The sequence below is a fragment of the Stomoxys calcitrans genome, chromosome 5, assembly GCF_963082655.1.
Source record: "Stomoxys calcitrans chromosome 5, idStoCalc2.1, whole genome shotgun sequence".
Lineage (NCBI taxonomy): Eukaryota > Metazoa > Arthropoda > Insecta > Diptera > Muscidae > Stomoxys > Stomoxys calcitrans.
The window spans coordinates 143616803-143636001 of NC_081556.1; the positions used below are offsets into that span (position 1 = coordinate 143616803).

Consider the following 19199-nt stretch of genomic DNA (forward strand, 5'->3'; position numbering starts at 1 on the left):
ATGCCACCAAGATTATGTTGGCCTGCTTGGAAGTGCGTTCAAACATGATCTATTGGAAATTCCGACGTATATCACATACATTTCCGACGCATAATACCTACGTCAAAAACGACATAAACCCAACCAAAAAACAGTTGTTGACAGTATTGAAAACTAATTTGGAAATCGAAAAATTAGTTTCAACTTTTGTGAAATTATGAATATGGCAACACTGGCGCATAGGTTAAAATGAGCTCCTATTACAGAAAACGTCTGACTTCGAATCCTGGCGACCACATCAATAACCTTTTTTTCTGTTATTCTTCCTCACTAATGGCGGCATTTGTGAATATCTTAACGTGTTCAAACGGCTCCGGAAGGCAGAGAAAAGATTTAAAATAAAAACTGATTTATATAGCAACAAAAACAAATTTAAAAATGATTTATGACGTTTACTGCTTTTAATACGTTTTATACAAGTATATGAGGTTTTCGACGTTTAGAACTTGTTGACAGCCGAAAACCTAAAAACCAAAATATATATTTTTAACTATATTTTATTTTAATTTATTATTATTTATATTATTATTTTTAATTTTATTTTATTTTATTTCATATCAACTTTTTTTATTTTTTTTATTTTATTTCGTTTTATTTTATGTCATTTTATTTCTAATTTTACTTTATTTTATATTGTTTTACTTAATATATTTTTTTTTTCTTTTTATTTCACCATTTATTTCAACAATTTCTTATTTCCTTATCAATAGCTTGAAACATATTAAATGGCAACGCTGGTAACCGTAACAGAAAACAGTGGTGAATCGAAACGCAATGAGATAATGAAATCATATTAACTGCTATAGCCCCGTTAATGCCTTTACAAAATTATTGGAACGTGGTGGAATGGAAACACTATACTCAACCAACATCAAGCCGCACTAACCTGTTTTGTTTTGGTCCACTTGCGTTGCGAGAGAAAACGCTTAAAAGAGAGCGGCAGAGAGTGAGAGCAGAACCAATAAGGTTAACTGCGGCCTACCACAACTGACATTAGGCCAACCAACCAGCCATATCATATACTCGGTTAACACAGCCTGTACAATCAGCTGTTAGTTATTGTCTCTGTCATAGCAAATGTAAGTAAGGGCATTTAGTTCCGTTTCCGTTACACTGACATTCCATTGTTGTAATCACAATGTCACAAAGGTTTTCAGGAGCGACCAATTAGGGGTTGCAGTTCAAAATTCATATAGGAATGCTAAATCCTTTGAATAAAAAAAAAGGTTGTTTTGTTTTGTTTTTTTAAATAATTATTTATTAAATAAAATAAATATACAACTTAAAATTGGCTTTTTGGTTTTGTTTAATTTTTTATAATTTTTTTTTTGATTTTATTAAAATTTTCTAAAAATAGTTTTCTTAAGAATTTTCATACCAATAAATTCAACAATTTTTTTATTTTATTTTATTTCTAGAGATAGCGGTTTGGTTTTTTCATAGTTTTCATGTTTCAAATAAATTTTCTCTATACAAATTTAGCATTTTTGAAAAAGAGTAGAGTTATTTCGTTTCGTTTAATAAAAAATGTGGGCGCTGTTTTGGTTTTTCATGGGGACGAACTTGAAAATTGTTTAAATGAGATTAGACTAGAATGCAGGCTGCCCAAGCACGGTCGACGTTGTTGCAGTAGTAAATGAAGAGAAATTGTATTAAAAATATAATGCATTCTGTTACAAAAGACTTAATAGGTGGTGAAGAGCTCTTCCTGTATGCTATTGGAACGCAATAATTGCGAGGGAGTGGGACCACCTTCATAGGAGATTTTGGGTGCAGCGCTGGAGGATTTTTCAGAATGATACTCATCGGAGAATTCCTAAAACGAAAGAAATGGGAAAGGTTTGATACAAATTTTTTTGTTTTCCCCTTTTTAAGCAGCCTACCTTAAGACGATTGCCTAGGAAATGTGCTCTCTCCCGCTTCTTAACCATATAATCGGAGGCCATAAGCCATCTGTTTTCCTGGCAGTCTTCGGTGTAAGGACGTTTGCTGTAAAAACAGTTCATATTTAGTCTCCATTTTCATGTTCCTTTTGTTCCAACCAAAACAACTCACCTTGGATGACGCTTGAACAAGAACATTATGAATCTTGTGGCCTCTGGTGTCACCTCCTTGTAGAGATTCTCAAATCGATAGCGTACATAGACAATATTCTGTTTGGTCTCATGTTCATCCACACCACGGAATGGACTGACACCGGACAACAAGAGATAGGTGAGCACACCCACTGACCAGATGTCGGTCTGAGGGAACACCGTCTCCTCCATAATCATTTCGGGAGCCTGGAAGTCCAAATTGCCACAAGGCTTAACAAGGCCACCCATCTTGCTGACACGCTTGGTGCAGCCGAAATCAATCAGTTTCACTTGCATGGAACGTACAGAAGCCATGACCACATTGTCGGGTTGTATATTCAAATGGGCAAAGCCGCGCCAATGCAAATATTGCAAGGCATCCAATACTTGGACAATGACGGTGGCCACCATTTGTTCGGTGTATTGATGGCGACTGCTGAAATAGGTGAGCACATCGGCACCCTGCAATTTTTCCATAATGAAAATGGCAATGGGCACATTCAAGGGCTTATAGGCAGCAAAGAGAGCGGGTATGCGTTCATGTCTAAGGGTCTTGAAGTTATCGAACTCCGCAACAATATCCTCCTCATTTTGATCGGTGATCTCGAAGATCTTGGCCACAACAATGGCATCACTGGACTTTTGAATGCCCTTGACAATGGTGCTGAATTGACCGCGGGCTATTTCGGAGATGAAGCTGTATTTCTCATTCACCGAGTGATCGGTGACCCAGTTGGGTGGCTCTCTCTCACAATGATAGTCGGTGTGCACCCGCTCCTCTTCGGGTACTACCTCATGGCCGCTTTCGGTCAATTGCTGCAAATGTTTCATGGCCTTGGTGATGTGAATCTTGGGAGCATCATGGTCTCCGGTGCGCGCCGACAAGGGTATACCCATCTCACTCCAGCCAATGCGATTGCGGGAGGCCAAACGGAATTGGTATTCGGTGTTGGGCTGCAAGTCATGCACCAAATAGAATTCGTGGTCGATATTGTCGGCAATGGTGGTCCAGGCTTCGGTGTCGGCCCGCTTGTATTGCAAACTATAGCATAGAACAGAAGTGTGGCCATCATCACGTGGTTGTTTCCAACGCAACAGAATCTCGGTGGCGCTGGCGGCAGATATTTCGGGCGAGTCTGGAGCATCGGGCAACGTGGCAATGACGACACGACATCTAGCTACAGTCTGGCCAACAGTGTTGCGGGCCACAGCCTTGTAGACGCCCACATCGAATTGCATGGCGGGCTCGAAGCGCAAAATGGAGCGGCCATCCTCATCCGTGTGGAACTTGATGCGTGAGTTCTCAATCAACACCATGTCGTTCTTGAACCATTGGACTAAAGGCTTGGGATCACCCACCGCAAAGCAATGGACATGGGCCGGGTGGCCTTCGGTAATGGCCAAAGATTGGGGCTTCTCGCGGAAGAAGGGTGGATAGCCCTCGCGTCTAGTCTCAATGTAGGCCTCGGCCTCGGTATATTGATCGAGGCGGGGGCCAAGTTCAGTGCGCAAACGACGTATGGTGTATGAGTCTTGGGCCGAGTACATGCTGATGCGGCTGCGAGTGCGTTCATCATCGATTTCTTCGTCCATGATGTCGGTGAAGCGACGGCGCTCACGAATAATGGGCAACGACCAATCCACACAATCGTTGGAGGCAAACGAGGGTGAGCGGCGATGGGCCACCTTCATGTATTCACGCAAGCGTACGGGGAAGCTGGTATCACGCAATTGCAACAAATAGGTATCGGGGCCATATTGGTAGCTAGAAAAAAACGGGAAGAAAACAGAGAGAAAGAGGGAAAAAAGAAAAGGGGAGGGAAAAAAATTAAACTTCCGTATGCTTAGACAAAGGTCATTAAAGCGAAAGCCTGGTTTTGTTGCTAAAAAGTCCTGTTTTTTTTTCTCAATTTCCAATGCAAGCAAGTAAGCCTTAAGCATTCCTAGAGGGCAATGGGGGAAGGCGCGCTTTCCTTTCTCCCTTGGCCCTCCCTCTTCGTTGGATACTTACTGACTCTCTGATTGTATAATGCCCAATTCATAATCAGGATGCAAGAATTTCGAATAGGTCTCAACTCTCTTAGTGCGTGGCTTGGGCTCTGGCGTGCGCTCTGGTGAGCCCTCTGGGGTGTAGACCATACCCGGGGGATAGACCATCTTGGAGGGATGGGTCCAGCAGCTGCTCAAACGACGACGTCTAAAGTAGTGCTTGCACGAAGCATTGCCATACCAATCCCTGAAGTCATTGTAATAGTTCCTCAGGCGATCGGTCTTAATGAGGTATTCCTCATCGGAGGCCTTGCGATCCAACATAAAGAACCAGGGATGTCTCAAGGCAGTCTTGACATCCATACGCTCCTCGGGACTGTAGACCAGCAGGCGTTTGATAAAGTCGCGACCATCATCCGAGATGTGAGTCCAGATGGAGTCGCTGAAGTCCCAATGGCCCTCCTTGATGCGGGTCAAGGTCTCACGATCGTTGGCACCACGGAAGGGATTGTAGCCGCCCAGCAAGACATAGGTGATGACACCCACAGTCCACATGTCATGGGAGAAACTGACGCCCTCCTTGTTAACCACCTCGGGGGAGACAAATTCAGGTACACCATAATCCAAAGTGGTCAAGGCATGGGTGTGTATGCGGCGGGCCAAACCAAAATCGGAGATTTTCAGGAAATCACCACCCACCACAGAGATCAAAAGGTCCTTGATCTGCAACAAACAGAGGAAGGAAATTTTGGCACACTTCACTTCAAAAATACCAAGAACTTACCGTCAAGCCCATATGGCCCATGCCGGCTTCATGCATATGCTCCAAACCCCACAACGTCTGCCTGATGTAATTGGCTATGTCACGTTCCCTGAAGTAATCCCTTCTCAGCAGATTATCACGCACCAATTCACCGCCAGCTGCCAATTCCAAAATCAAGGTGACATTACGCTCTGTATCGTAGGCATCATGCAAGCGTATCAAGTTCCTATGGTTCAGCATGTTCATCATTTCCAATTCATTCAACATGAAGGGACGCACTTCCGAACGGCCATACATAATCTTGGCGGCATAGTTGTCGCCCGAAGATCTCTCAGTGGCATGATAGGTAATGCCCTGAGTGCCGCGACCCAACTCATCACCAATGTCATATTTATCCTCAAAGCGGAAGTTCTTGGTGCGCACATAGGGATGACGACCATAGGTGTGCAGCACATATTGATCCTCACTATCCTCAATGTGCACCATGACGGAGTGGGTAACAGTGCCGGCCACATTGCGGGCACTAATCGAATATAGACCACGATCCTTGAGTATGACATCACTCAAGGCCAAAACATAGATATTGGGATCTAGGACACGCATTTTAATGCGGGTGGTCTCGGCCAAGGGCTGCCAGTCTTTGTACCAACGAATCTCCGGATGGGGCACACCCACCACATGGGCTTCAATGCGGCCATTTTTGCGGGCCATAATAAAGGTCTCCTCGGGACGTTTGGTAAAGCGGGGATATTCGGCAATTTCCAGGCGTACACGTTGGCGAGCCTCGCCATGTTCATTGGTGGCCACGGCCTCATACCAGCCTACATCGCGGTCCAACATTCTAAAGAAAAACAAAGTTAAAACTCAGACAGATCCTAGGAGTGACTTAAAGGGCTGCCACTTACTTGTTGACAAACAAAGTGGCTTGGCCATTGCGAGTGTAGCTGTAATCGAATCTGCCGCCAGGCTCAATAAGCATGTCCTCAAAGTAGTAGGTAATCTTGGGCTTGGGATAGCCATAGACATACCAGGTGAGTTCCACATTGTGACCCTTTACACCAAATGAATGTTCGTTTTCACGGCGTAGGAATCTGAAAGGCGGAAAAAGAAGAAGAAGAACATGAACTGCATGCTCTTAGGGGGGCTTGCCACCCTAAGAAATACTTACTGAGGAGCTTGGGCCAAACCATCATGGGGTGGACATTCAATGTCAAAGTCCTTGGGGAAATAGGGCGAAGTTTCTGGTCTAAAGTCAATGCCAGGGGACAAGTAGGTATAAGTCTTGGGCTCCACAGGCAAAAGTTTGGATCTGGAAAACAAATAATCTTTGAGAATAACCAAACACTTAAAAGGCTTCTTAAAGCCTTACCTATAAGTCTGGGCATAGGGACTGGGATCGCTAACGCCAAACTTATTCTCTACACGCACACGGAAACGATAATCCCTGAAGGGTTCCAAGTCCTTAATGTGACAGGCACAGCTGCGTATGCCAGTGCGTACTGTACGCCAATCGCCTTCGGGCATATCCATCATCTCCACTTGATAGGTGACTGGGTAACGGGGGGCTGTGGGCACCGAAGGCTTCCAAGCCAATTGCAAATAACGATCGGACATCTTCAAAATAATGGGGGCATCGGGCAGAGGGTTGGGCACACCGGTGTTTTTGTATTTCTTGAAATCGCGATACTGATCGGCCAAGGCACCTTGTACAGGGCCATCAAGAGCTTAGAGGGAGAAGAGGGAGAAGTTTAGGCTTTGGGATTTTTCCTATCAAGTTTAGCCACTTACTATCAAACACCAATTCAGCTTCACACTGCTCCTCACCATGAGGATTGAAAATGCGGCAGCTGTAGCGACCCACATCACCCTCATCGGCATTCTTAATGCACAAACGCAACAGGCCGCTGCCTTCGGTGTCGAAGTGCACACGATCGGTGGGGAAGAGTTTCTGGCCATTCTTGAACCACTCCACCTCGGGTTTGGGATACCCAGTGGCCATGGCCGTAAACTTGGCATCCATGCCAGGATAAATGTCAGAGTCACCGATTTTCTTCAAGAATATGGGAGGCTCAGAGCGGGCATGTTTCTTACTAAAAAAAACCAAAAAAAAAAAAAAATCAGCAGAGTCTTCTTTTTGCTCCCAAAACCTAAAATCTCTTACATTTCATGCACCACATCCAAACGGCCTTGGGTCAAATCCTTGCCCTCACGATTGGTGGCAATGCATTTGTAGCTGCCCTTATCGGCATCTCCACAGTTCTTCACCGTCAAGGTATGATGATCACCATCGTGCTTCATGTAGTACTTATCGCCATCCTCAATGGGCTTTTCATTGAAGTACCACTTCAATTCGGGATATGGCACACCGGAAACGGTAACCGAAATCTTGGCATCGCCTCCGTATACTTGCTGTTGGTCGGTAATCTTTTGTGTGAATACAGGCTTCTTATAGACCTTGCGGACATTGGCATTACATTGGGAAGTGTCCTCACCCAAAGGATTGGCCAACAAACAGCTGTACACACCGGAATCGGCAGTCTCGGCGGGCTTAATGTGCAAACCCACATGTTTGCCATCACAGGTCATGAGTATGCGTTCAGAGGGTTGTAGTGGCACACCATCCTTACTCCAAATCGTCTCGGGCATGGGATTGCCCAAGAAGGGTGCGGACATGGACAATTCCTGGCCTTCATCGGCATTGGCATCGCTCAAAGCAGAAATGAAAGCAGGGGCTTCTTCGGCAGCATTTTCATCGGTGACTGGGGCCACAAACAATTTGGCCTTAGAGGCAGCACTGCCCTTAACATTGGTGGCAATGACTTCATAGAGACCGGAATCGGCCACCGAGGGCTTTTCAATGATCATCGAATAGGTATTATCGGGATTCGATAACAAGGCATGACGTTTATCGGCTGCCGATACTTCGGTGCCATTGTGGAACCATTTCACTTCAGGTTGAGGATAAGCCAGAACCTTGACATCCATTTTAACGGGGAAACCTTCAATGCTGCGGGCATCCTTCAATTCGGCCACAAATTCAGGTTTACATTCCTTGGGCAAAACTTGGACCTTGGCAACACCTTGTACCTCACCTCCACGGTTGCTAATCACACACTTGTAGACACCGGCATCTTGGGGTGTAGTGACATCAATGCTAAGGAGAAATAGATTGTCTTAGTAAAATACCGGGAATTTTTGTTTGGGCAGGAATACTTACGCAATACCAATTTGTCCATTGGGATTGTTGATGAAATTGATGGCCTTGCTGGGACGTAATTGCACACCATCTTTGTACCATTTAATCTCAGGTGCTGGGAAGCCATTAACCTTGGCATTCAATTTTAGGGGTTCGCCAACAGTCAACTTTTGATCGCCAATGGGCTCTACGAAAGTGGGAGTCAAGGGCTTGGCTGGAAAAACAGAAAACATAAGACATCATCAGTTATGGAAGGGTATAGGTTAACCAAAATGGTACTAAAAAATGGTACCCTTACTGGACACATAAAAGCACAAAAGCAAAAACAGAGTATTCTGCATTGCAAACCTTAAAGAAAAATTTCTTAAAAAATATGATATTAGGTTAAAAATATCCCCTTTGTATTTTTTTGGTACCCTTAAACGAAAAGTACAAAATATGGTACCAAAAAAAAATTATCTAAAAACTTCGACAAAATTTGTTCATGGCATTTTTTTGGCTGCCATTCTTTTCCAATTATTAACTAAATATTGGTACTAAATTTAGTACCATGTTTGTACCTTTTTAAAAAATGGTACGAAATTAAGTGTCAAGAAAAGTGTCTAGGAAACTATAATAACTGATAAAAACATGGGTTCTTCGCATGGGATAAAAAGTATGAAACTCATTTTGGAACTATATAATGTACCATTTGGTACCTTTTCTGACCTACTTAAATGCCTAAAGTTATAAACAGAATTTTATTTTTTCAGAAACAAAAATAACTGATTTTTTTCAAAAAAATTTTTAACAGGTTAAAAATGGGCACAATGTGTTTAATTTAGTACCTTTTAAGGAATAGTACGAAATACAATGGCAAAAAATTGTCTGAAAGGTGTTTTTGGGTATTTCGTTTGCTGCTTTTGGATCAGCTACTAACTACAACTCAACAGAGAACAGGGTTCTGTTCTAATTTTGTATTTTGACAGGGTTCGCTTCGGTCTAAATTATTTACCACTTGTAACTTTTATACGAATAGAACGAAACAAAGTGAGCTTTATTTAAATGGTACCTTTATACGAATAGTACGGAATACAATAGGAAGGAAAGTGTCTGACAAATTATGACAATTTTATTTCGCTAACATTGAGTTGAAGTAAAAAAATAATATTGGTACTAAATTTTGTACCACTTGGTACTTTTGTAAAAATAGTACGAAATAAAGCGTCAAGCAATGTCCAAAATATTTGCTGCATTACATTTTAGTCCAATTCAGTGCAAGTCAGTCCGTCTGTATGTTGAAATCACGCTACAGTCTTCAAAAATAGAGATATTGAGTTGAAATTTTGCTCAGATTCTTTTTTGTCCATAAGCAGGTTAAGTTAGAAGATGGGCTATATCGGACTTCATTTTGATATAGGCCCCATTTAGACTGATTTAGGGTCTTAGGCCCATAAAAACCACATTTATTATCCGATTTTGGGATAGTGAGTTGTGTTAGACCCTTTGACATCCTTCTTCAATTTGGCCCAGATCGGTCCAGATTTGGATATAGCTGTTATATAGACCGATCCGCCGATTTAGGGTCTTAGGCCAATCAAACCCACATTTATAATCCGATTTTGCTGAAATTTGGGACAGTGAGTTGTGTTAGACCACTTGACATTTTTCTTCAATTTGGCCTAGATCGGTCCAGATTTGGATATAGCTGCCATATAGCGGTTTTTATGGTCTCTCTATTTAAGGTCTTGCGCCCATAAAAGTTTTTGGCCCAGATCGGCTCAGAATTGGATATAGCTGCCATATGGACCGATCTCTCGATTTAAGGCTTTGGGTCCATAAAAGGCTTATTTATTGTCTGAAATCGCCAAAATTTGGGACAGTGAGTTGTGTTAGGCCCTTCAACATTCTTCTTCAATTTGGCTCAGATCGGTCACGATTTGGCTATAGCTGCCATATAGACCGATCCCTCGATTTAAGGTTTTGGGCCCATAAAAGGCGCATTTATTGTCCAATGTCGCCGAAATTTGGGACAGGGAGTTAAGTTAAGCCTCCGACCCACTTCTGCAATATAGCACAGATCGGTCCAGATTTGGATACAGCTACCATATAGACCGATCTCTCGATTTAAGGTTTTGGGCCCATAAAAGGCTTATTTATTGTCTGAATTCGCCAAAATTTGGGACTGTGAGTTGTGTTAGGTTCTTCGCCATCCTTCTTTAATTTGACCCAGATCGGTCCAGATTTGGATATAGCTGCCATATAGACCGATCTCTCGATTTAAGGTTGTGTACCCAAAAAAGGCACATTTTTAGTCCGATTTCGCCGACATTTGGGACAGTGAGTTTAGTTAGGTTCTACGACATTCTTCTTCAATTTAGCCAAGATCGGTCCAAATTGGGATATAGCTGTCATATAGACCGATCTCTCGATTTTAGGTTTTGGGCCCATAAAAGGCACATTTATTGTCCGATTTCGCCGACATTTGGGACAGTGAGTTGCGTTTGGTTCTTCGCCAACATTCTGCAATTTGGTCCAGATCGGTTCAGATTTGGATATAACTGCCATATAGACCGGTCTCTCGATATAGAATTTTGTACCCATAAAAGGCACATTTATTGTCCGATTTCGCCGACATTTGGGACAGTGGGTTGTGTTAGGTTCTTCGTCAATATTCTGCAATTTGACCCAGATCGGTTCAGATTTGGATGTAACTGCCATATAAATCGATCTCTCGATTTTAAGCTTTAGCCCCATAAAAGGCAAATTTATAATCCAATTTCGCTGAAATTTGACACAGTGACTTATGTTAGGCTTTTCGACATCCGTGTCGTATATGGTTCAGATCGGTCTATATGGCTATTAAAAAAACCAATATTTGGTTTCACAAAATTGAACAATGACTTGTACTTGTTAGACCACTCAATATCCGTGTCGAATTTGGTCCAAATAGGACCATATTTCGATAAAGCTGCTATGGGGGCATAATTTATGCAATTTTCACCGGATTATGACGAAAGGTGGTTTACATATATACCCGAGGTGGTGGGTATCCAAAGTTCGGCCCGGCCGGAACATAACGCCTTTTTACTTGTTTGTACTTTTTTTGGTATTCTTAGTACATTTTTGGTATTCTTAGTAAATTTTTGGTACTTTTAGTACCATTTTGTTACTTTTTTATTACCATTTGCATAAATGTTCCAAATAAAATCTCAAATGTTTTAAAACTCAATTGAAATACTTACGTGTAACCGCTACAGCACACAAGGCCACCTTCTTGCCATGTTCGTTGGTAATGGCCAATTTGTAGGCGCCCGAATCATTGGGTGTGCATTCTTCAATTTCCAATTTGCACAAGCCCTCAGGGGTGGTGGTGATCTTGATGCTGCAAAAATATAAAACATAGTAAATTATTGAGTTTTTCTGCAAAACATCTGCAACTCACTGTCCACTGGGTTTAACTTCCTCGTTATCCTTATACCACTGAATAACAGGCAAAGGACTGCCATCTACAATGCATTGCAAAGTCAAAGGTTCGGTTTGATGAACCTCCTTGGTGGGTTCCAAATTCTTAACAAACATGGGAGCCATCTCCAGCATGGTAAGCTTGAAGGGACCCTCAGTGGTGCCAGTGTCATTGGAGGCCACAGCGGCGTACTAAAATATAATTGGAGAGAAGATATGGCAAAACTATTTTCACCTGTTTTCAAAGTTACTCACCTTGCCAATATCGTTCATTCTGAAGTGCAATACCTCAAGCTCACTGGCCATTTGATCGTAGGCTACAGCATTATCTTTGATGCGATACAAAGGTTCACCAGTAGCCTTATCAGTCATCTTATCATCAATGGGCTTGCCATCTCTGGTCCATTCAACCTTGGGCAAGGGCACACCATGCACCACTACCTGGGTCAGGGCAGGATGATAGTCATGTACCACCTTATCTTCGGGTGGTGTAATAAAGGTGGGTTTCTCGACTAAAAATTAAAAAAAAATTAATTATAACAACCTTTTTTGTTGTAAAAAGTCTCGGGTTTATTTTAGGCAAAATTCCTGATATTCTATACACAATTTTAAGCGGAATTTGGTAACATAGCCTATAGTGAATGATAAAATCCGGGAATTTTGGAAATTCCCAAATTTCTGGGATTTTAAATATATTTCGGAGAATTCAAATATATTTCTGGAAAATTACTAGTGCTATTTATTTTAGGCAAATGCTAAATTTTTTTATTCTATTTTTGCTAAATTTCTGGGATTTCGTAAAATTTTTTACATTTTGAAGAGTTTTTGAGATTTTTATACTTTTTCTGGGATTTCCATAACATTTCTAGGATTTTAATTAAATTTCTGCAGTTTTGATTAAAATGTTTTGGGGGAAATCACATAAGAATTAAGGGATTTTGAAAAAAAATTTGTGATTAAAAAAATTCTGGAATTTTGGAGCAAATTTGGGATTTTGATAAAGTTCTGCGATTTGGAGAACATTTCTGGGATTTGGAGAATATTTCTGGGATTTTGATTAAATTTGTTATATTTTGATAATATTTCTGGCAATTTTATACACTTTCTGACAATTTCAAAGTAATTGATTTAATTTCTGAGATTTTGATTTAATTTTCTGTATTTTTTGTACCTTCTGGGATTTGGATAAAATTTCTGAGACTTCGATAAACTTTCCCGGATTTTGAAAAAATTTAAAAGACTTTGATGATTTTAAAAGTATTTGGGGGAAATCACATAAAAATTACGAGATTTTGAAAAACATTTTGTGATTAAAAAAATTCTGGAATTTTGGAGCAAATTAGGGATTTTGAAGAAATTCTGGGATTTTGATAAAATTTCGGGGATTTTGATTAAATTTGTTATATTTTGATAATATTTGTGGCATTGTTCATCCTTTAGAATGACTGGAAATTATTTTAAATTAAAATTTTTTTACAGAACAAAATTTAAAATCCCACAGACATGTTTTTGATATCCGAAAATGTTTGTGTTGAGGCTCATGTTACATTTTAATGCCCATTTTCACAAATCTTAATGTAGCGTTAAAGTAGTTCGAAGTTCGAAGAATTTTATTCCAAAATATTTTTAATAAAAATAAAAAACAAATTTATTACCCTTCCAATTTTGCGAAATACACCACTATGAGCTGTCAACAGTTTTTTAAAACTATTTTAGAAAATCGTATGAAATCCCAGATGTTTAGAAATAGAATTTCATCAAAACCCCAGAGTTTTTTTATTCAAAAAAATTTTTTTTTTCATAATCCCAGCATTTTTATGTGATTTTCCTGAAATGTTTTTCAAATCATTAAAATCCGAGAAATTTTATGAAAATCTCAGAAACTTTATCAAAATCTCAGAATTTTGTCGAAATTTCAGAAATTTTAGCGAAATCTCAGAAATTTTATGAAAATCTCAGAAATTTTACCAAAATCACAGAAGCTGTATTAAAAATACAAAATCCTCAATTAAAAACCCAGAAATTTAATCAAAATCCTAGAAATTTTATGAAAACCCCATAAAGTATGTAAAATCCCAGATATATTATCGAAACACAAAAATTTCATCAAAATACCAGAATGTTTTCCAAAACTTTTACACAATCCCAAAAAATTTATAAAATTTAAAAAAAAAAGAAATTTTTTAAATTTTATGAAAATCCCCGAAAGTTTATAAATAATGGGATTTCAAAAAAATGTGGGATTATAAAAAAAATTTGGGATTAGGAAAATTTTCTGGGATTTTTAACAAATTCTGGGATTTTAAAACAATTTGTGCTTATGAAACAATTCTGTTACTTTGAATTAATTTCGGAATTTTGTAATAATTCTCTTATTTTCAAAAAAATCTGTAATTTAAACATTTTGGGATTTTGGAAAAATTCTGGGATTTCGTATAAATTCTGGATTTTGAGTAAATCCTGGGATTTTTAATAAATTCTGGGATTTAAAAAAAAAACATTATGGGATTTTAAAAAATAATGAATTTTAAAAGTTATGGGATTTTGAAAATTTTCTGGGATTTGGAACAAATTCTGGGATTTTAAAACTATTTGGGATTTTAAAACAATTGTGTCATTTTGAATTAATTTCGGGATTTAGTAAGAATTCTCTTATTATGAAAAAAATCCGGAATTCCAAATTTTGGAAAAATTTAGGGATTTTGGAAAAATTCTGGGATTTTGAATAAATTCTTGGTGTTGAGTAAATTCTGAGATTTTGAATAATTTCTGGTATTTTGATAAAATCTCCAATTTATAAAATTCTGGAATATTGGAAAAATTCTAGGATTTTAAAAAAATTCTTCGTTTTCGAATTTCTTAAAAATTTCCAAAAAAAACCCCTTTAACAATTATGAAAAAAAAAACCTCTTTAACAATTATGAGAATTCTGGTTCTGATCTAAATTCTGGTATTTTGAAAAATTCTAAGATATCACAAAAATTCTGGGATTGTAAAAAAAATATGGAATAAAAAAATTACGTTATTTGAAAAAAAAAGGATTCTAAAATTTTGAAAAATTTCTGGGTTTAAAAAAATTCTGGGATTTTTGAAAAATTCTAGAAAAGTTCTGGGATTTAGAATTTGCCAAAAATTTACTTTGCATTTATGTGAAAAAAAATCCAAAAAACTAAATTGCCCTTTAACAATTATGAAAAAAACTCCCCCCTTTAACAATTATAAGAATTCTGGGATTTTGATCTAAATTCTGGGATTTTAAAAAATTCTGGGATTTTAAAAAATTCTGGGATTTCAAAAAAAATCCGGAGTTTTGAAAAAATTCTGGAATTTTAAAAAAAATTCTCGAATTATGAAAACATTCTGGGGTTTTTCAAAAGTTCGGGGATTTTAAACAATTCTGAGATTTTGATAAGATTAAGGGATTCTACAAAAAAAAAATTTTATGAATTTAAAAAATTCTGGGATTTTGAAAAAATTATGGGATTACGAAAAAAATTTCCAAAAAATCCCCTTTAGCAATTATGAAAAAAAAACTCTTTTAACAATTTTAAGAATTCTGAAATTCGGTTATTTTCCATAAATTGCGGGATTTTGTAACAATTCTGGTATTTTTAAAAATTCATGTATTCTGGAGTTTTGAACAAATATCAGGGATTTTGAACGCAATTCTGGGATTTAAAAAAAAAACCGTAATTGAAAAATTTAAGATTTTAGGATTTTGAAAAATTTCTGGGTTTAAAAAAAATTATGGGATTTTAGAAAAATTCCAGAATTTTGGATTTAGAACTTAGCAAAAATTTCTTTTGCATTTATGTGATAACGAAAAAATTTCCAAGAAAAATCCCCCTTTAACAATTATAACAATTCTGGGGTTTTCATAAAAATTCTGGAATTTGATAAAAAATCTGGGATTTTGATAATAATACTGGTATTTTGATAAAAATTACGGCAATTTAAATTTTTGGCATTTAAAAAAAATAGAATTTTGAAAAAAGTCTTGGGTTTTGAAAATCTTCAGGGATTTTGATCAAATTATGGGATTTTAAAAAAAGTTAGGATTTTGGAAAAATTCTGGAAATTGAAAAAGTTCTGAGATTCTGAAAATATTATGGGATTTCTGGAATTTCGAATTTCGAAAAAATGTTGGACTTTGAAAAAAAATTGATTTAAAGCTCTGGGATTTTAAAAAATTTCTGGGATCTTAGAAATAACTCTGGGATTTTGAAAAAATTCATGGATTTGGGAAAATTACTAGGATTTTGAGTAAATTCTGGGATTTTGAATAAATTCTGGGATTTTGAATAAATTCTGGGATTTTTAATAAATTCTGGGATTTAAAAAAAATCTGGAATTTAAAAAAAAATTCTTCAATTTCCAAAAAAAATCTATATGCATTTATGTGATTACGAAAAAAAACAACTTCAAAATATTATGCATTTGGATTGCATTGCACCAAGTTACGACATTGAAAGATTTCCTTAAGTTTTCATGAAAATTTCTCAAATATTTCAAATTTATTCCGGGTAGATTTCTAAAATCTCCCGTATCATGGAAGATTTCTTTAAGTCATTACAGTACTTAAAATATTTCAAGACATTCCGGGTAGATTTCTAAAATCTCTCAGGATACGAAAAACAATCCAATGTTTTCAAATAAACAAGACAATTTTGAGAAAAACAATCAAATATGGAAAATATTTTTCAATTTCCTTCCAAATGTCAGTCCTCACTTCCCTTCTCTTTCAACTTACCATGTACATTGAGATTAAAGTCCTGAGCGGTAGTACCCTCATTATTGACAGCCGTCAAAGTGTAAGTGCCGAGATCATTGGAAGCCACAGCTTGGAAGACCAAACGATATTTATTGGCATCAACATCAGCGATGACCTCACAATTTTCATTATTGCACAAATTCTCATTGCCACGACTCCAGGTGACCTTGGGCTTGGGATTGGCCTTGACAACAACATCAAAGCAAACAGTTTGACCGGGCAGGCAACCCTGGTCTCTAAGGCCAATGATTTCGGGTTTGGATAACACATCGGCAAAGCAGCCAACAGTGATCTTGCCATATTTGTTTTCCAATTGCAACTCATAGCGGCCATTGTCCTCGTGGACAGCTAAAAACAAAGTAAATTAAAAAAAATTATCTCCTATGTGGGTTCAAGTTCACTCACTGGAATCAATGTTCATGGTGCAGGTATATTCCACCAAACCATGTTGCAATTCCTTTTTGGCCACACTCAATTTCATATGCTCATGATTGCCTTCGATGGGTTTGCCATCCTTAAGCCAAACCATTTTGGGTTCAGGATCAGCGGTAAAGACCACAGGCAAGCTAAGGGGTTTGCCCTTGTGGGTGCTGACATCGGTAAGACCCTTTTTGACAATGGGTTTGCGGTATTCGGCAATGCCTAAAGGAAAAACTCAAATGTTAAAGCTAAGAGTTCAAAAAATGTCTACAGAATCAACCCACCTGACAGAGAAAGTACACCTTGATGGGTCTTCTCGCCAACTTTGTTCTTGATGACCACTTTGTAGGTGCCAGCATCTTCCAACTTCAAGGATTTCTTTTCCAAACGATATTTATCCTGCAAGGAGATGTTTCAACATCAAATCCTAGTTTCTTTCCATTATTCATTTTTAAACCTACCCCTTCCACAATTAGGGCGGTATTGGCATCTTCCTTAATCTCCTTGCCATCCTTATACCAAATAGCCTCGGGCTTGGGAATACCATGGGCAATGACCTCATATTTCAAAGGCACCGATTCAAAGCTGTGTTGTTCAAAGATGTCCACATGATCGATTTCGGGTTGAGCTGAAAATGGAAGACAAAAACCATTATCCTGCCTTCTCCTCCTTCTCTCTGGTACAGCTTTGCTAGCCTTACTCAAAACATTAACTTGACATTTGGACACAGTCTCGCCCACATCGTTTTTGGCCCGAACTTCATAGGTACCCGTATCTTCGGGTTTACACAAATTCAAGGTCAAATTATATTCCTCGTAACGCTTGGAGTCATGAATGATCTTCAAGCGGGCATCGGCAGAGCATTCTTGGCCATTCTTGAACCATTTGACAGTGGCCTCGGGTTCCGAATAGATTTCGGCTTCCAAAGTAAAGCTCTTGCCCTCCTCCACTTCGATATCCTTCAATTGCTTCTTGATCTTGGGTTTGCCTAAGGGGGTAGCGAAAAAGAAAAATTATGTTGAGCTAAATTTCCCCTCCCACCCCCTACTTACACTTCACAGTCACCACACACTCCTGTTGCAATTTGCCATAATCATTCATAACGACCACACTGTAGGTACCCTGCAAAGCTGTGGTGGCCTCCTTCATAATCAGTTTGTAGTCATTGCCTTCCTCCTGGCGACGGAACTCCTTGCGCTTCTCATCGATCTCTATGCCATCGATGAACCATTTGATGCCCGGTTTGGGGTAGGCATCTACGGCCACATTAAGAGTAACATCGGTATCACCCTCGGTAATGATGAGATTATTCAGTCCCTTGGTAATCTCGGGAGTGCATTTGATCAGCAGCTTAGTCTTGCTGGTGGTGGAACCATGCTCATTCTCAGCCTTGACTGAGTATTCGCCAGCATCGACACGTGTCACTCCGGTTATCTTTAGGGTATAGCAATTGCCATCGGTGGATACCGAATATTTGCTGTTCTTCAGATTGATTTCCTTGCCATCCTGGTACCAGGTCAACTTGGACTCCGGGAAGGCATCTATGCGGCAGGACATGATGACAGTCTCCTTTTCGCCATGCACATACTCCTCCTCCAAGGTCTTGACAAATTCGGGCTTGGAGAAGACAGTGACATTCCAATACTCCGAGGTTTGGCTCAACTCATTGGTGGCCCTTATCGAGTAGTTACCCGATTGAGTCAATTTAATCTCCTTGATCTCAATGGTAATCTTCTCCGTATGCTTGCCCACACTGGTCGAGGACATTTTTACATTCTTCTCCTCAATGATGTCCTTGCCATTCATGGTCAAATTCAAAATTGGTTTGGGATTGCCCTCAATCTCAACTTCTATTTTAACAGTCTCTTTGACTTGAACCACAACGTCCTTGACCTTCTTGATCTTGGGCGGGGCCTTGACAACCAAGTTGATCTCTGAGCTATCCTCACCCAATTCATTCATGGCATGAATGGTGTAGACGCCAGCATCTTCAGTGGTGGCATGCTTGATCAGCAAGGACATGCTCTCATCACTCTCGTACAGGAATTTGTGACGGTCGTCGACTTTAACTACCTCGCCATCGTGCTTCACCTGGACGGCTGGCTTGGGGAAACCCTTGCATTGCATTTCCAGAATGGCAGTGCCTCCTACGTGCGTGTTAGCTTCACGGAACTCAATGATCAGAGTGGGCTTCTCAGGCTCCCGGTACAATGTTTGAACGGATCCTTGAACCGAAAGCTCGGCACTGCAGGAGATATTACCAGTGGTGGTTTGTGCAACGCAAGTGTAGATGCCAGCGTCCTCAGGCTTGACATGTTGGAACACCAAGGCTAGGGAATCTTCGTCTTCGCCGAACAAGACTTTAAAACGTTCTTCGGGATCAAAGGGAGCACCATTGCGCTTCCAGCTGAACGTGGCCTTCTCACCAGGCTGTAGAATTTGTCCAGCCAAAGAGCCGAAGGGATTTTTATCCTCTGGAATTAGAGAGAGAGAGAGATAAGC

At 39.3% G+C, this 19199-nt stretch overlaps 1 protein-coding gene across 5 annotated transcripts in view; it reads right to left on the reverse strand.

The window, feature by feature from the left end:
* Positions 1-1327: 1327 nt before the first annotated feature.
* LOC106088457 (obscurin) overlaps positions 1328-19199 on the reverse strand; it is an 87474-nt gene continuing 69602 nt past the window's right edge. For 3 of the 5 annotated variants that reach the window (XM_059368519.1, XM_059368521.1, XM_059368522.1), the window contains 20 exons: positions 17750-19171; positions 17398-17685; positions 17159-17325; positions 16982-17096; positions 16683-16919; positions 16257-16625; positions 11762-12018; positions 11487-11698; positions 11287-11426; positions 8084-8276; positions 7028-8020; positions 6655-6956; positions 6236-6590; positions 6035-6175; positions 5772-5957; positions 4888-5707; positions 4126-4826; positions 2095-3879; positions 1923-2028; positions 1328-1855 (listed from right to left, as the gene is read on the reverse strand). In XM_059368519.1, coding sequence (XP_059224502.1) covers positions 1724-1855; positions 1923-2028; positions 2095-3879; positions 4126-4826; positions 4888-5707; positions 5772-5957; positions 6035-6175; positions 6236-6590; positions 6655-6956; positions 7028-8020; positions 8084-8276; positions 11287-11426; positions 11487-11698; positions 11762-12018; positions 16257-16625; positions 16683-16919; positions 16982-17096; positions 17159-17325; positions 17398-17685; positions 17750-19171 — 8921 coding nt within the window. In that variant the 3' untranslated portion in view covers positions 1328-1723. Of the gene's footprint in view, positions 1856-1922; positions 2029-2094; positions 3880-4125; positions 4827-4887; positions 5708-5771; positions 5958-6034; positions 6176-6235; positions 6591-6654; positions 6957-7027; positions 8021-8083; positions 8277-11286; positions 11427-11486; positions 11699-11761; positions 12019-16256; positions 16626-16682; positions 16920-16981; positions 17097-17158; positions 17686-17749; positions 19172-19199 lie in introns of all 5 variants that reach the window. The other 2 variants (XM_059368518.1, XM_059368520.1) reach the window with 1 other exon arrangement.